The following is an 18798-nucleotide window of genomic DNA, read 5'->3' as shown; positions in this document are numbered from 1 at the left end:
ATCGCAAATCACATAGTACCAAGCTAAATAGTTTGCTGGAGTACTATTTAGGACGGTTCAGGATGTGCTGTTTAGAACTGTGTGTTGCTTGTGCGGTTAACAGCTATAGATGTCTCACATTACACAGATACATAGAAGTCTGCATGTATAATATCCACCAAAATACAGAAATGAGAGCACACAACTGATTGCCTAAGAGATTGCAGACACCAGGCACCTAGCATGCAGATGCTCTTGTGTCCCACAGGAGGCAGCAGAAAGCTGCTCATATTGCAGGTTCTAGTCCTTTCCTGTAGTAATCAAACATACATAAATTTCATATATCATTCTGTATGACAGATACATTACCACTGACAGCTCAGCATGACAAATAATGTTCACATATGTTTCCTTTAGGCTAGCTATTAATCATACTGCGAAATGGCTTACATTTAAATCAGGCTGCAGTGATCACAAGAAGTCAGTTTTCTGTGTATTCTTTATTAGATTGTCCCTTATACCAGATGCTGGTTTATGGCTTAACAACTGTTTTTGACATGGTCCAAATCATTGCTGATTGGATCAAATTCCTGTCAGTAAGACACAAGTGCTGAAATGAAATATGGGGGAAGAGATATTAGATATAAAAGTGTAGACAGAAGTCTGAGACAGTGCTCTGGTGCCAAGCAGATTGAATGTCAGTTCAATAAAAGTGTCAACTGGCCAGATTCAATACAGTCGAGTGCAAATGTACAAACAAATGTACTTATATTCCGAAACAATGCAACATCCTAAAATATAAGGCAAAATGACCAAACATACCCAAAAGAAGCCCAAGTTCTGCCATGATTCTTCCTTTTTATGTCCGGACCTGATTTGAAGAAGGAAGTTCATCTTGTTTATGACATCTGAGTTAGAATTGTTATGTCCAGAACAACAGTGAATATTAATTTAATATAATTAATATGACTGTTAGTGTATTAATTAACTCTATTTTACCATTTTGTTGGTATATATTACATTCTCTATTTTATTCTAAGGGTAAGAAAATTTGCATTTGGCCACGTATTGAATTAAAACATAAAGTCATCTATTTGCTGTCTATTTTCAAAAGCCAAAGCTGTGTTGCTTGGGAAGGTAAATGTACACTGTCATCTCATAAAAATGAGTAACTTCTTGATTTCCTGCTGCACTGGTGTTTGCACAAGTTCAGTCCAAGGCAAATGAGCATAAGATGATTGGAGATGTGTCTTTAGTATCGGAAATTGTTTAAAAGCACTAAAAGGTAACAGCTGAACGAGTAGAATGATTACTTTTCTACCCATCTTCCATTCTAGCTGAAAATATCATCTGCAGTTTATAGAAACTCATCATGCGCTCATGACACCTTGATCCCTTGTGCTCTGTGAGAGTGTGGTGTTGGGTCTAAAACCAGACTTGTGGTTCTGCAATGGTGGAATGAATATTCCAGGTTCTGCACTGCAGATCTTCAGAGAGAAATTTAGAGCATAATTCCTGGCAGTGTGTGTGGGTGTACAGTGTGTCTGCATAACTGTGTTCTCTGTTGCCGTACTGTTACTTTGCAGAGGTGATTGATGACCAGCATTCTTTGCTGGTATATACTTACATTACATGGCGGTCTAATGCAAATTAGACCTTGACTTAAATTACTGTATTATTTATAGCTTGCCTGACCAATCCATGACTGGTACTTATACAATTCCTGACTACTAGCATTTGTTCCAACCCTTTGGCTTTCAGTTCTTCCTATAAATACCTCACACTATTTTCTGGTCAATTAACAGAAACATGATCTTGTGGGACTGGCATCATTGTCGCCTCCGTCAACAGTGATTTAACTCTAACTTTACTCCAAGTTTTTCGACTGCTTAGACTGGATTCTGCCTTGCTGACAAGACAAATAGAGGCATGCTGGCTAAATGAATAAATGCAAACATGTAAAGCCAGATGAGTTTAAAAGAAATAAGCTACTCATCTACTGAATTCAAGGGAAGGATGTTCATTTGGAGAATGAAGGCAAGCTAGATTGAGGTGTTGCACTACAACAAGTAATTTGTCAGCTAGGCATTAAAAAAGGCGGCCGATAGGGAGGTGTGGAGCGTTATTGTGACACTCTCAGATTTCTTCAACAAGAAGGATTGTGTTTTGGGAACTTGATCCCCTCCCCCTTTATGGGAAACCAAACCCACTTGGGAAAGTGACCACAGGGTCCCTCTGAAACGCAACGAAACAATGACCCCTAATTGTCTCTCTCTCTCTTCTCCATATCTACTGCTTTTTTTTCTTTTCCACCCCTTTTCTTTAGAGTACTTAATTTTGGGCAGGAACCCTCTGACTTGCTCTTAGGGCAATGGCAGATAAGCCCAAAAGCTCAAACGAGCCGTTGTGTCCCGCTCACGTAGCCATAGAATACAAGTGTGCTGGAATCAGTCGCTTTATTGACAGTCAAAGTACTGAAACTTTGTAATATCATTTTCACATTTTTACATCTATTTTAACCCTCAGAAACTATCTTTACAAAACAAACTATGAAGTTCATATTTAGGCAGGTTGGCAATGCTGCTCTCTCTCTCTCTCTCTCTCTCTCTCTCTCAGTGCAAGTATTATGACTATTATTTTTTTCATTGCATCTGTATTATATTATATATTATACATAAACCTGGCATGTTTTCATGACTATGCTAATGATACTCAGCCATCCTGGCCAGGATCTTTTTGAAACCAGAACCTATCCCAGGAAGAGTAACACCTAGATTTGATGCCAGTCCATCACTCAGAACCATGCACACACACACACACATTCACACCTAGTGGCGATTTATCTTAGCTATCTCCCATGCATGATTTTTTTGCAAGGTTGGTGGAAATCGGAGAAGCCGGAGGAAACCCATGCAGACACAGAGAGAACATGTGAAACTGCACAGACAGTAACCTGAGCTCAGCATTCAGCATTTGGCAGATGACATTATCCAAGTGCTTTATGGTCTTCGTTGAAAACATATCCTCACAATAATACCAAAAGACCAGGGTCTACAAATACCATTAAGCTAAAACCTTGTAAGAGGGTAGATAGTCTGAGAGTGAGTATTGAATTTTTTTTAAAAACTAAGTTCACTGCAATTTTAGTATTCAACTAGATGTTTAGTGAAGTGGTGTCTTCAGTCTTTGTATAAAGACAGCCATGTGACTCAGCCATTTAGACAGCCTGTCATTCCACCACCCTCATGAAGGGAAAGGTCTGTTTTTGGCTTTGTAGGCAAGCATCAGTATTTTGAACTGATGCAGGCATCTGCAGGATGTGGAGTGGCACAGCAGCTCAGTTACTCGGGTACTCAGGTTTCTGTCTGTGTGGAGTTTCTGTGCATGTTTTCCCCGTGGCTATGTGGATTTTTTCTGGGTTCTTTGGATTCCTCCTACGTCTCAGAAACATGCCAGTAGGTGAACTGACTACATTAAAGTGCCTTAGGTGTGCATGCCACTGAACAAGTGTGGAAGGAAATACTCCTAATATTGTAAAGGAGAAACCTAGTTAGGTTAGCAGCACGAGCAGAGGATACTAGCTGGTTCTCCAGTTCTTCACTAAGGTCTAAGGCTTCAGGTCTGACAGCTGTTTACAGCCTGCAAGCCTATAGAGACAATGCAAGTTTGCACTTTATGAATAAACACAAACTTGACATTACAATTAAAAACTTGTACAATTTTGAAAGTACGAGGTACATCCAGTGTCAGCCAAAAGTCTGGTTCCTCTCAAGTTTTCTTCCTCATGTTGTCTCAGGGAGTTTTTAACTTGCCACTGTTGCCACTGGCTTGTTCATTAGGGTTATAAATCTATATTTCTGTAAATATTGCTGCTATGTGACAAGATCCATTAAAATTTCACTTAAAAGTGCTATATAAGTAAGATTTTATTGAATTGAAATTGTATAAAACTTGGTTGTTTTTGACAGATTTGACTTTGACATTTGTAACTTTAACCTGCTTTAACCTGCTGTAACCTTTCCCCGTGTTTACATACTGCAGGAACACACTTTACTAACCAACCAACCAAAGTTAATATCTGGGCAGGTCCCTGTTTGCACCACCATGTCTTTGATTCTTGTGTTCACTGCTATTGTTGTAGTGTGCTAGAGTTTACCAAGGGCGTGATGGATGCCAGGGAAATTACAGTGCTGCTGGAGACACATATCAGATGGCAATTCAGGGGGCCTTTAGCCCATTGTGTTTAAACATTATCTATTAATACGTTGTGATTTAAACTTGATTTGCCAGTTGGGCATGTTCTTTCTCTGCATCATTTTTTTCTAGAATATGTTTACACTAGAGTAAATTTCAAAGCAGGTTAAATCACTAAATAAAATAACCCTTGGCCATGATTGGCCTCACCCCCTTTTCAATATTATACATGTTACATGATAAACATTGTGCAATGAGTCAACAGTAAGGGAAAGAAAAAAAAAATAGTCAAGATTTATGACAATTAAAACTTAATCCTTTCCTCATTCTAATCTATAAAGTGTACAAAAACAAAGATGGTACACAGATCAAAGATTAAACACTGAAACAAAGGCTAAATCCAACTTAAGTCACTTAAAACTTTTAACAGGCTTCTAACATGCAAATGTTGATAGACAAAATTGAACTGAATTTTAAATGTTCAGTTTGCATAGAATATAGTACATAAATAACTGTTTCTTCAACAGTAACTTTATTCAGACTATGCTATTTAAAGTCATTGTAGTTTCCCTTGCAGATGAAATTCAAGGTTGGCAACATACCTTTACCAAGACCTATTTCAATACATGACCAGGATGTGTTCCTGCTTCACGCCTAGTGTTCCCAGGATAGGCTCCGGATACACTGTGACCCTGAGTGAATGAATATCAGAGAAGACATGCCATTGATGCAATTCGGAGAAAAATAATAGACGTGACCAAAACTGTCCTTTCTACCTAGGGTAGATTAGAGACCTTTTGGCTTTTCTGTTGTAGCCAGCTTCACGAATGTAGTGTAGTAGCTGTCCCAGTAGCTGGAATTGTGTGCATGAACATTTATCTCTATGTGTTTGCATTTCAAAAATCACACATCATGACAATGAAACCAGATACACTATTGGGCTTTGATATAGTATTATTCATCTGTCTGTCAGCTACAACTACAATATCACACAACACTGAGCTGACATTAATTCCACACTGCAGCATTGCTCCAAAAAGTTGGAGTAGGGCCGTGAGGCTACTTCTACCCATTACCATACGTTACGCTCACATTATCTGCTTGTAGAATATTATTGTAGATTATAAACACATTTTCATATAATTTTATTACTCTCAGGTATCTGCATTGACGGAGCATGTGCAGGTGTAACCACACTATTTGATAAGCGGGATGTAATTCAACTAAGGCCACAGTCGGTGGTTACGTGACTGTTTTGGGTGTGTTTGTTTGGTCAGCATATGACGTGCAGTATTTTTCCGTTTATATATAGTCACTTGGAGAATAAGAATGATAAAGATCATTGAAGCATGGTACCTGAGTGAAAAGTGAAATAAACAGCTGGTCATCATGATGAGTTGTCACTGTGGCATTTTTACAAGCGCCTTCACTGTGTTTTGGAGCCTGAAATGTTTCAGTTGAGCTGAAGTAGGCTTGTTAGGAAACATGATCCTGGCCACTACTGTTAGAGAATGGTTGTATTGTGTTCCCAAAAAAAAAGCCAGGCCTGGGTGTTTAGGTACAGACAATATCATGAACAACCCAGTATATAGTAACTTGAACATCCATCGTAATCTGGCCATGGGTTGCTCTAACTGCAAAATTGTAAAACATGCACTTTTCCCCAAGCAGTGTTTTTTGAGATTCTTATACATGCTCTGTGCCAAAAAAAACTAAAATACAAAAGGTTTAGAGAATGAGCCGAATAAGAAGGTTCTACTTCCTTTTGTTCCTCAGTGCCAGGGTGGTACTGATACCGATGCATTATTTCTGACACACCCATTCGTTTTATTAATTATATTTTAATTATGATTTAGTGTTATGTGTTAAAAGCCTCAAAGCTCATGACCCAAGTGAGGACACCTTTAATTTTAAATACGTATTATTTTGACAATCTACTTCTACTTTAAAATCAATATTTGCAAATATTAATTAAAAGTAGGTGCAAATACAGATATAAATAGGAGATGCTCTATTCTTCTTCTTCTTTTTTTGCCATGAAAGTGAAGGGCATCTGGTTGAGACTAGAGGTGTGCATGCTGGTGTTGATAAAGATGTGCTAAAAGATTTTTTTTTAAAAATGCTAGAAGATTTTTTTAAAACAGCGAAGGAGACATGTTAATTAAAGGAGCAGTGAAAATGCCTTATATATTTCTATGCTATACATCGGTGGTTCTCAAAGTGGGGTTTGGAGACACCTAGGAGTCTGTGACACATAACCTGGGGATCCAGGATGTTTTTTTTTTTTTATTGTGTTATACGAAATCACAACCCACCATTATACAAGTTATTATATTTATTATTGAATTTTTATATTATTGTTTGATTGGACCCTTGAATTGAATAGGTTTAATCCAAACCTTAAAACAAGTGGACTTATATACAATTTCAACTTAGACCTAATGCTTTCTGTTGGTGGAAAGTTCAGGAATAAAAAGAGCCGATCCTCTTAACAAATTACACTGCCACTCCTACCTTTAAATATCATCCTCCTTGAAAAAGTGAGGTTGTGAAGTCATATTTTTTCATGTTGCATCTCACCAAATACCACATTAATCCGACATGAAAGCAATATCCATTATATTTTTATATCATACTCTTCAGTATCCATCAGTGCTGATGGTTTTCGTGCTTCTGGCTTAGTGTGAGGAATACCATGACTGAACACTGTCCGCTTGTCTGGACCACTGTCTGTTAACACACATTGTAAAGTAGATTATGTAGTGTTTGCCTTCAGGAAGTTGGAAAGAAAGAGGTAAGCTAACGGATTCTTAAGGTAGGCCCTCAGGGCACCTTTAACAGTGAGCTGGTGAAACTGGTTTGGTCTCTCCACTTTATTTATTGTTTCTTTAAAAGTACTTTCTTTTTGTGTCCGGATTGTTTTACATGCTGACTGAGCACTGTAAGATGTCAGACTAATATGGACCTTAGTCAAGGACCCCATGCTTAAACATCTTTACATAGTGAAGTGTTTATGGTCCTTTTCTTGTTTTGAGTGTTGTGTTTGAGTTGTGTTTCGAAAGTGTTTCGACTCCTTGAGTCCTCATTTCCTCATTACGGATTAAAATTTGAAAACCATATGTACACAATAAATGATCCTTTAACATCCTGCAAATGTATTTGACCAGTAAATGTTTGCACATATTGCTAGAACAGTGAAGTTCATGGAAGGATATCTTACCCAAAACATTTTTCACAAATACATGCTCATACATAAATATCTGCCTCAGACAGCATTAGGTTTTTTCAGTGATGTCACCACAGTGTAAATTACCATAATCTATAAATATAAGAACAATTCACATTGTAGCTGAATGTTATAATGTTATGAGACAGCCATTTTGGATAATACTTCTATGGATAATAGTTCTACTTTGCACTTAAATGTGTCAATATGGATTATTGTTACTATGAAAATCCTAGGCTACACTAAAGGAAAAAAATGATCTCTGGTTCTAAGAGTTGGGATCATTGGGTAGTTTTCCTTTTTGATGATGGTGGTACAGAGCGCTGTCTTACATGCTCCTCCAAGATCTGGTGACTGTGAAGGCCATATCATATGATTTATATCATTTTCATACTCATCAAACCATTCAGTGAGCTGTGAATGTGGATGGGGCGGGGTCAACCTGGAAGAGACCACTCCCATCAGGATAGAAATGTTTCATCATGGGTTACAGGTGATCAGTCAGAAGAACGTTGCATTGATTTGCAGTGACCATTCACTCTAAGAGGTCAAGTGGAACCTAACCATGGCAGCACAATGCCTCTTATAGCATAACTCTGTAGCATAGTCACTGTTTCTTCCTTTAATTTGTCACTTGCCTGTATTTATGGAAAAAAAATGGGTGAGGTCAATTTCCAGTACATTACTGTTGTAGCTCCAGGACAAAGCAAATGTCAACCAACAACCCCAACATGTACTTGCTGATGGAGTATATTTAGGGTTGTGTAAACTTGATTTTTGTCTAAAATTGTTTGTTAGGTTAAAACACAAATCCCTTGTGGGATTTTATCTTTTATATATAATACAAATGAACACACCTTTTTTAAAAAACAATGACATAAACATTACCTAGATCCACCCAAGAATATAAGATGACAGATGATTGATGCAGAATTTTCAATACTTCAGAATTTCACAATAAACATACAATGTTTCTACAACAATGGGTTCTAAGAGGAACACTTTCCAAGTACAACCCCTTTACGAAGCATTCCACTGGGACCTTATTGATGCAACCAAGGTTCTACCAAGCGCTTCAGTCAAATGTGGCACCCTTAAAGGTTATTTGATTTGCCATATATTGTATGTTGATTGTATGTAGTTTGTAGCATTGCAGTTCCGAAGCATATTGTATGTTGATTGTATGTAGTTTGTAGCATTGCAGTTCCGAAGCATGTTGGAAGCATGTCATATTGGAAAACCAGGAAGTATATATTGTAAAATTACTTTATTTGTGAAAAATCAACTTCATGTAATAAAAAAAGAAACATTCACTGACTAAATGTATCATGTGCATATACATATCAGAATCTATGAATTGTCATATAAAATGTCAGGACATCTGTGACTCTATATTCTATATATAGTCTTCAAAAATAAAACACAATATGATTTCCAAATTGAACATTCATAAAATACGTATATGGCATAAAGAGCACAAAAGTGTGCAAAATGGTTGGTTACTGTCATTGTGTCACCAGCCAAGTATTCAGTATTCCAGTATTCTGTAGATAAATATATACAGACATATCATATAAATACAGACAAAATAACGACCCAGCATCAATGAAGGGTGTGTCGGGTAGTCGAGGTGTTAATAACCCTTCAGTCTAAATGTGAACACATGCACTGTTCAGTACAGGATGGAAGACAGTTTGCTGATCCAAGAATCTTTCTTTTCATACCAGGTCATTTGAGCGTAATACATAAACCTTGTGTCATGCTTGAACAGTAAGAGATTAAAGCACGAGGAAGAAGTTCAGCTATTGCTCAGTTGGATTTAACTGACCAGGAGTCATACAAGACAATCAATATTACATCAGTTAACATTATTTTTGCATTCGGAGCAGCCTCATTGCATAGGGAATGTGAATAGAAACATGTACTCAAACAAGACTGACATGTTTGTAAATGAAACTGACATCTACAAGAGCAAATAGTGCACTCTTTGTCTCATAGCCATATTGCAGAAATTAATAATGGGTAAAACCACTGGCAAATCAGCCACATGCAAACGATCATAAGTGATGGATTGGTCCTGTCATGCAAAACACAAGCACTCATTCAGGGTCCCATCCTGCACCATCATGCACGTTGTCACTATGAGGCTAGATGGGAAAGGAGAAGATAGATTGGACATGGCTTTTCACATTGCATTTTCTTCTTTTATCACTCCTGAATCTTCCTGAGGAAAGAGACGAAAAAAAAAAAAAAAGATCCATATCCCATCAGTTTTTTAGTTCATAAGCGCTACGGTACTCTCTGGCTGCTCCCCACACAGTCCTGAGAAGAACTCCAGTGCCAGGCGCACGTGGATGGGCACAAAGACGTAAGAAGTATAGACCACCATGGCCACCATGGTGAAGAGGACCGTATTGAAGATGGACTTCTCCCATGGTTCCAGGACGTAGATGCCCGTGATGAGGAGATACTGGTAGTACAGCCAGCCCATGTATTCTCGCATGTTCTTCACATCCATGCTTCTGGATTTGTCCTTCCCAGATGCTGGTTGGCACTGGACAGCATGGTGATCAAAAGAGACAAAACACAGCAGGCTTCATGTTAAGTGTTGCGAAGGTGTTTGTCTAGAACATTCCACCTATTTTTCCCAAAAGGGCATTCTATTACATATTTCCTAGGCTGGAACTTGTAGCTACAGGTATAATTTCCCAAGGGGCATCGAGAAACGGGGAAATAAACAAAAGCTGCCAGCACTGAAACATGGCATATCAATGTTTACATAGTGCAACTCTGTAAATGTGTTTAAATATGCTTCTGCAAGGAATACGTGCACTATATTAAAGAGAAAGAGAAAGCGAGACAGAGAGCGAGCGAGAGAGGGACACACTGCGATGGGATTCTCAGAGGCAGTTAGAGGTGTAATTCAACATCTCCCAATCTGTAGTAATACCCTGTGGAGCAATCAACAAGTGGAACGGCAAACCTTTGGTGAAATTCTAGTAAATGCCCGTCCTCTCCCTGCAGCTACTTCTATTCGTCACGTATACTATTAGCAGGCTGTTAAAAAGATCAGTTATTATTCTACCATGCTGCAAACCTGAAAGGCTCCTGACTCAAGGCTCTTATCAGCTCTCCTTCCACTTGCTGACTGCCAACACAGTCTTGAAGGAAATCTAACCAGAAAGAGTTTTTTGCACCATGAGCACAATGGTACAAAATCTCTTGCTTTGATCAGACACCACTGTTCCAATGAGCTGAAAACTCACCCTTACTTCCAGTCATCTAAGGAGCAGTGGAATGGTTCACTTTATTCATTTCATGGCCAAATTATAGTCCAGGCGGAGCTGCTTGTTGAAACCATCAGCCAACGTGTTTTAACAAGTCAATTAGTAATTTGTGTTAATCATTTAGAGTCCGGATTCAAGTCAAGGGCAGGTGTCACGGTTCACCTGCGTCAACTGAGACAGCCAGAGACAGCATAAACAAACCTATAACCGCTAGAACATTCCTCAACTGTCCAGACGACAAGCACTCCGTAAACACACATTCGATTCAATGATGATCAAAACAAACAAGCTTTTGTGACTTAGCGTGAGATTTCATAAGACATTTAACACATTCCTATTAGTATCAGTACCATGGATACTTTATTAATTAATGCTTTTTGACATAAACAGCTCATTACAGTGGAATCTGACTCAATATCCAGATGAATGGATTGTCAAGCATCGATAAAAAAATCATATCTATATCTCTAAAATATTTCCTAACACATGATCTGATTTTGTTTTTGCAGCCCCATCCTCAGAAAATAAGTTAGGATTCGCAAAAAACAGACAGAAACACAGACAGATGATCACTCACCTCTGCGAGTCCTTCACACATAAACACATGCACACACACATACACACACACACACACACACACACACAGCCTGGTGGATAAAGTTGATCGCGGGACACTGCTTTGTCCAAACCCAAAGCTGCTCCTCCGGTCTGGGAATGTCAGGTGCACACACACATATACACACACACACATATACACACACACACACACACTGCTCCTCTACTTTAGATCGGACACCACACCCACCCTGGCCTTTTCTGTCGCTCTCACCTGTGTATAGTGAGTGACTGCGTGCGTGAGCGTGGGTGCGTGGGTGCGTGCGTGGGTGCGTGGGCGTGGGTGCGCGTGCGTGGGCGCGTGCGTGGGCGGCTGATTTACGGTCCGTGAAGCTGACACGCAGAGAGTCTCATTTGCGCAGAAACACCTTCCAAAAAAATATAATAATCCGCGACGACAGTGCAGGGGTTGTGTTTTCTTTTACATCCCGCTCCGTTCTCCAGTTTGGCGCAGAGTCTCTGCCCTTCCTCCGGTCATGATGCTGCCGCCGCAGTACGGCGCGTGACGTCAGCGGGACCGTGCCACGGACGAGCACGCGATCCGAGCCGTTAAACCCGACGCCTCTCGCGCTGCGCAAATTAGCCTTCTCTCTCTCTCTCTCTCTCTCTCTCTCTCTACCTCTCTCTCTCTACCTCTCTACATGCCGCGGTCATGAGACTATAGCGCGCTCTGTCTTTGCTTTTCTTTCTTTCTGTCTATTCTTTCTTTCTTTTAATTGCTGCATTTTCACTACACTCGCCAGACGGCAGTCGGCGTCGGCGTCACGTGACGTCACTGCATGGTGCACGTTTTCCTAACCTGCGTCACCCCTTGAATTTCGTGCTCACTTCCAGCGCGTGAGGTCCTGAAGCATGGGCAGAAGCCTTTAGCGTCACTGCACGCGCGCACAAGTGCGCCTTTTGGCTCCATCACCATGACGCATTCAGTAGTCCTGTAATTATCAATGAAAAAAAACAAACAAAAAAAAAAAAACATTTGCTTCAGCTCTCTGATGCAAAGGTGCATGAATGAACAATGCACAGTCCATAATAAAGAATAACATTGGTGATGGTGGAGGCTTAATGGTTAAAAGCTCTGGGTTACTGAGGAGAAGGTTGAGGGTTCAAGATGCCACTGTTGGACCCTTGAGCCAGGCCCCTAACCCTATCTGCTCCAGGGGTGCCATATCACAGCAGACCATCACACTCAGACCATAGCTTCCTTACAAGCTGGGATAAGTGAAGAAAAGATTTCCTCTCTGCTATAATGTATGGCTGACAAATAAAGTCTTCTTCTTCTTCTTCTCACAATTTTGTGATTCATACTGTTCTTTAGTGCTGTTTATTTTGCAGTTAAAGTGATTAGTGGTACAACAATTTTGAGAAAGACTAGTTTGACTGACTGAGGATGAAAAGAAAAGGAGGGATGGATAAAGTGTACACTGTAATTCCTTCAGAGTGACTGTTGACCTCGCTGTGCCTACCCTCACCAGTCTCTGTCTTGTATTTGCGCTGAGATTGAGGGATGGCCTTGTATAGGTAGTGCTTAGGTGATGTGATGCAGCTTCCACTTCCTCAGTATTCATCCAGCAGTGCTTATTAGGATGTCCTCTTAGATATAATTCTACACCCTAATATTTCACAGGTGAAGGCCAATTATAAGTCCATTGTGTTCTCGTTAAGACGATATCTTTATCTAGAGCTTCCGGAAACTGGGGGTTGAATACTTTTGCAAGCGGCATTTTTTCAGTTTTTGATTTTCTTTGAAATATTTGCTGACCAATAATTAATTTTGACTTTGAAAATTCACTGTAAGAGAACATGAGTTTGCAATAAAATAGTGAAAGAAAGAATATGTGTATTTATCACTAGTAATATACGAATCTGATCAATTCCAGAAAGCAATATTTTTGCAAGCTACTGTATAAAGACACAAGGCCATACCATGTGTACCATATCTTTGCCTGCAGTAAATAAAGGAACTGTCTTCCCATGAGGTAGTTCTGTCTCTGCAACTATGTATTATGCTGTGGGAACAGTTTATTAATATAGCTTCAAGGTCAATATTTGAAAACCTTGGTGTTTTAATGTGGCCACAGTGATCAAGAGATATGAAACTCATAGCTGCAGCATATTAATTTGTGGCCATATCTTATTAAACAACCTCAGTAGCTTTATTGTGTGCTGTATCTGCCACACACATAATATCTTTATGATTTTTAACAACCCTGATCATGTTATCAGGAATCATTCTAACTTGTTTGAATTTTATAGCTAATTGTATAGAACTGAGAAAATTCTCAACTCAATTTAAATGTTGCTTGTTGTGCTGTCGCATTGTTGCTTGTTGCCTGTGTGAATGTAGGGTAAGTGGACAGATAAAGAGTTTACAGGAAACACCGTTAAATATTGTTCATGGTGTGTAGGTCCATTTACAGTGCTCATCAAATTCCATGATTTGCCACAGAAACATTGTTTTGCCAAGTAGAAGCACTGGATTTAACACTTAGATTGGAAGCTCGGAGTCCTGACTTTTACTGGGCAATGAATGGAAGGATGTGGGAAAGCATAACAAAGCATATCAAAATGTATAGAATATCAATAGACAGTAATGTCAAAAACTTGGGCGTGGCTCCTGGAGTGTGCCTGGAGATGAACTAAGACTCATGTCTGGAACATGTAGTGTCTGTGGACAAGCATGAGCATTAGCCTGGCCTAAAATAGGGACAGGGACAAAGTCAGCAACAGATATGACACTAACTGATACATGACAGGGGTAGAGACAATGACAAGGTATAGAGACAGAGCTGAATCTGGGCCTGAGGCAGAGCCTTGGTATGGAGCCACATCAGAGGTATACATTGAGCGTTGGGGCAGGATCAGTGACTGTGCCTGACACTGGGGAAAGCTCATGTGCCAAGATAGGAAGGCCCTGGGGGTACATGACATAGCGAAGGTTCAGAAGGAGTGTTCAGTACAATGGGAGACTGCTGATCTAAAACTGACAGGGGGGAATTCTCAGGCTGGAGTCAAGCCAGACTGATTGAAGCTGAATAGGAAGCATCAATACAGTCACCTAACTGGAGGCAAGGTGTATAATCAGAGCCAGGAAGTGAACTATGTCTGCTTCTGTTCAAGCCTGATGATAAAAGTAGAAGCTAGGAATAGTCTAGGAGCATTAACCCAGTGTAAGGCTAAATCAAGTATCCGGCAGTTTCTTTCAGAACTTTCTGGTAAACACTGTCCTTCCAGACAGCGACTCTTTCCATACGCCTTGTATTATTTTTTTTTTTTTAGAATTGTGTCCACCTTAACAGCAACTAAAGCTGCATACCCTGAGAGCTTATTAAAGGCACAGAGAACACTAGGGTTTATATCATAGGCAGAGGCTGAGCAAGGAAAATCAGAAATGAATAGGAACAGAAATGACAGAGCTACAGTACATAGGCTAAGCCTGGGACTGGAGCTCTGGTACAGACACAAAGTACCCAAGCTGGGCTCTTGGGGACCATCAGAAGACCAGCGTTCTGTGATTGGTGAAAGAAGCATGGATCCACAAGGTTGTTTACAAAAGCACAATTTCTTCTGCTGTGATGCTGATTTCTTTTATTCGTAATTAAAAATACATTTACCCTGCTCTCATATGAATTCACTCTTCGCTTGTTCAGAGATTGGACGCACTTGCAGACCTTTTTTGAGCTCAGCTTTCCTGCTACTTGCTCTCATATTTTCAGTGCAAAGATCACTGCCAAGAGCTGCAACCAGTTAGAATAGGTTACAGGTATTGGCCAGTAAAATAGCACCTGAGCTGAGGTAAGTGAGAGGCAACATGACACCACTTCTGAATCCTCTGACTGAAAGCTACATGGTGACCCTTTTTCTTGGTGTTGAGTTGAAATGAGCACAGAGTATGGCCTTTAACTCTTGCACTGTGGGGCATTCAATGTTTCCTTCCAAAAGTTAGGTTCCCAGCTCACTTATTAGTGAGATGAAAATATTTGCCTTTTCAGAAAGGGTTCTTCTTACCAGATGTCCCAAATTTAATCAGGATCTCCATCATATTCACTATGTAAAAGCACAGCCAACGGCTTTTGAGCTGCCAACTCCATTTACAAAAGGACAAATTTGCCGGATCTTGTGACAAAGTCTTCTGTGAAACTCAGAAAGAGGACTGTGAATGTAAACTTCAAATCCAGGAGGCAAAAACAAGAAAACAGCCAGAGGATTGAAATGGAGTAAATGGAGCAATGGGTGGAATGATCTTACAATGCATGGAAAATAATATACTAATTGGGAAATAAAAACAAGGTTAAAAAAAGCTAAAAAACAACCCACAGAAGAAGGAAGACGGCAAGGAGCATGATGAAAGGCAAGGCTTAATAGGGTGCATGTGGAATGCGGAAACTTAAGACTTCATTCGTTTTTTGGTTTTAGAAATGAAAACGGAAAACATGAAAACAGCTTTAAATTTTATTTCTGTTTTTTTTTTTCAATAAAATTGTTTAAAAAAGTGAACTATTGACTCCTTTTTAAATGTTTCTACATGTTTCACCACAAGAAGTCTAAAAATCAACCATATTAGCAATGGTGATCTTTAATCTACTCTCTTCTTGCTACTAGCTAAACAATAATTATTGCTACATATCCAGGTCATTTATTCGTTTGAACCCCAAAATGAGTAAATGATGAAAAACAAGCAGTATTTATTCTTTAAAAAAATTGTTTTGAACATCTCACTTGAATAGAATTGTTTTTTATTCTGAGATGCCAATCATAATTTGTGGAATGCGGAAGTGGCAAAGTTCAGAAGAGTCTGCTGGTGGATTTTTTGTTGGATGCAACTCTATAGCGGTGAAATAAAATCCTTTCATGTCTTCTTTGTGATAAGATGCGTGTACCTGGACAGCAGTGAATGAATGCGGGCTCAGTATATTTTATTACTATAAAAAATAAATAAATAAATAAAAATGTAGGGGGATTAGCTACTCTAAATTACCTCTAAGTGTAAATGTGTGTGTATGTGTATGTGTGTGTGTGTGTGTGTGTGTGTGTGTGGTTCCCTGCAATGAACTGGTGTCCCATTCTGTGTATATTCTCAGGAATAGGCTCCAGATCCACAACGACCCTGACCAGGACAAAGAGCTTACTGAAGATGAAGGAATGAATAAATGAAGTAGTCTTGAATCTTTAAGTGTTTCCCTAAAAGAACAACTGGAGAACCCTTATTTGTTCCACATATAAATTTGAAACGTATATTTTTAAACAATGTAAACAATATTGCATCCTATGTCAGTATAAATGATGCTTTATCCTGACAGTAGCAGTCACTGTAACCTTATTTAGTTTAGGTCTGCTGTTAAATTCACAATGAAGCCTATCCAGACAGCAATAAAATGATCGGAATGAATTTGAGTATGAAGTATTATGGTTATTTTGTATATTTTAGGTGGGGTGGGGAACAAGAAAGCTAATGACAGTGCCTATCCAGAGATCTGGAAAGGAAGCCCTTTAGAAAGAATCAATATTTCAGGAGCTGTGAAGCAGGCAGTGTTGCTGCTGTTCCAGTCAGCTTATAAATAGCCCTCGTGGGCAGGATTGAGGGAAACAGGCAACCAGTTTTTATTAAAGAAACCTGTAATACCCTCAGCTTCCTCAACCCCAAGGTATAACAGCAGAGGACAAGAGTGTTGGATTAAAGGAATATTCCAGAGTCTCTAGAGTTTTTCAGCCTAATGTCTATCCACTAATTCTGTACTATATCAATGATTACACAAGAAAAGTATTTACATGTTTATTTGTAGGTGTAAGAACCAACAGAGAACTCTGTCATTTATTATGGACATCTAAGGGCAGTTGCTGTATTCCAACAAGTTTTTATAAACATAAGAGAAAGTCTTACCCAAACTATTCTTATGAAGTTTTATCCAACTTTCCAGCACTGGAGCAAAACTGTAAAAGTTTAATGTTTACTTACTGTACATCTTTCTGAAGTTTTGCAGTATCCGTTAATGATCAAGCAGAAACTGACTGTCCCGATAACACATCTGAGCTCTGAAAAAGAAATCTCTGAAAAGATCATATACAGATTTAGGCCTTAATTCACAGATTGCATAAACGTTTTGCATAAATGTTTGTTGACAGACTTCAACAGCTGCCCTTAGACTTTTATTATTGCCGAGTTTCAGGTTAAAAAGGTTTTCCGAACTTTTCTCAGGACAGTGAAATATATCAAGATTATATTCTAGATAGAGATTTTCTAATGGGTAGATAGAGATTAGGTGGAAAACGACTGGAGTATACCTTTAACAACTCTTATAGTGCTAATTTGTGTCCAGTTTGGTCTTATATAAACACTTTTTGCTGGGTTTTTGCTGTACACTTCTCTAATAGCCAATTTTCTTCTTCCTTTCCAGATTTACATTGTTTGATGGCTTTTCTACTGCAATAAACAATTCAGTTTATCAATTATCCATTACACACTTCAGGGAATTTAGAGAATATAAACTGCAGGTACGGCTACAGCTGTTCAGATCTCCCAAACTAGAGGTAGAAATATTCTAATGCTGTGACAATTATCATTTACACCTTATCCTAGTAAACCTGCTGCTGTAGTTTTGATGATTCGATGATTGTCACATTCTGTCTGTGTTATACATCAGTAATGTGGCAGCCCACAGGTACAATGATCTTGCAGTGGTGAAGGTGAGCGTTGGATATGAAAAACACAGTCTTGGGATTAGTGCAAAGTTTTTACTGATGTAGACATGGTGACCGTCACCTCTGTGTGCATCTGTAATTGTCTCCTCTTTGTTTTAACCAGCAACCTAATACATTCTATTGTGCCTGGAATAACAGGACAATGAAAGCTATTTCATTGTCAAAGGCATCACAAATAGGCAGATACTGTGGTATTATGGGTTCTATTCATTTCCATGTAGCCTATAATTTAGTATTTCAACACTTACGAAACAACCAGTAGACAAGAACATGACAGAGTTAAGAGCAACCATGACAACATTAGAACAGAACAGCATTAAGGCAAAACGCAACATTAATATGAAATATACAAAAGCTTTAAATTTAAAGGTTGTTTACTTTGAAAATACTTCATACCATTAAGGCTCAAAGTTATCAGCATGACAAATGTGTGCCTAAAGGATGCACACATTCACATGCTGAGAATGATTATGAAGTTCATCTGTGGAATCATCAAATTTAAGGTTAATGTAAACTGTCATAAAATATGGTTCTTACTATTTTCGCAAATTAAGCATTTTTATGTTTTAAAGGTTACATGTTCTCCATTAATGCTGTAATTTTCTCCTTTAATGTTATCATGTTCTTCCTGAAAGCTGTTCTGCTCTTATCTTTTGTTTGTTTTGTAAATACTGTTGTGTTTTATGCTGGCACGGTGGGTAGCGTTGCCCCCGGTAGCGTAGGGTCTCCGGTGTGATCTTGATCTCTGGTTACTGTTTGTGTAAAGTTTCCCATGTTCTCCCTGTGTCCGAGTGGGTTTCC

At 39.0% G+C, this 18798-nt stretch overlaps 1 protein-coding gene across 2 annotated transcripts; it reads right to left on the bottom strand.

Annotated features, from left to right (window-relative positions):
- Window positions 1-8647: 8647 nt before the first annotated feature.
- sptssb (serine palmitoyltransferase, small subunit B) lies at window positions 8648-12106 on the bottom strand. 2 transcript variants are annotated; one of them, XM_026940921.3, is made up of 2 exons: window positions 11516-12106; window positions 8648-9953 (listed from the first exon to the last, which is right to left on the bottom strand). In XM_026940921.3, exon 2 carries the CDS (start codon window positions 9915-9917, stop codon window positions 9675-9677), a length of 243 nt encoding a protein of 80 aa, XP_026796722.3. In that variant the 5' UTR covers window positions 9918-9953; window positions 11516-12106; the 3' UTR covers window positions 8648-9674. The 2 variants fall into 2 exon arrangements, with proteins under 2 accessions (XP_026796722.3, XP_026796721.3); XM_026940920.3 differs by lacking the exon at window positions 11516-12106 and adding an exon at window positions 11264-11509.
- Between the last annotated feature and the right edge of the window lie 6692 nt (window positions 12107-18798).

The sequence above is a fragment of the Pangasianodon hypophthalmus genome, chromosome 21, assembly GCF_027358585.1.
Source record: "Pangasianodon hypophthalmus isolate fPanHyp1 chromosome 21, fPanHyp1.pri, whole genome shotgun sequence".
NCBI classification, from domain to species: Eukaryota; Metazoa; Chordata; class Actinopteri; order Siluriformes; family Pangasiidae; genus Pangasianodon; species Pangasianodon hypophthalmus.
The sequence above is the reverse complement of the archived record's forward strand: the minus strand, read 5'-3'. Positions and strand labels throughout refer to the sequence as shown.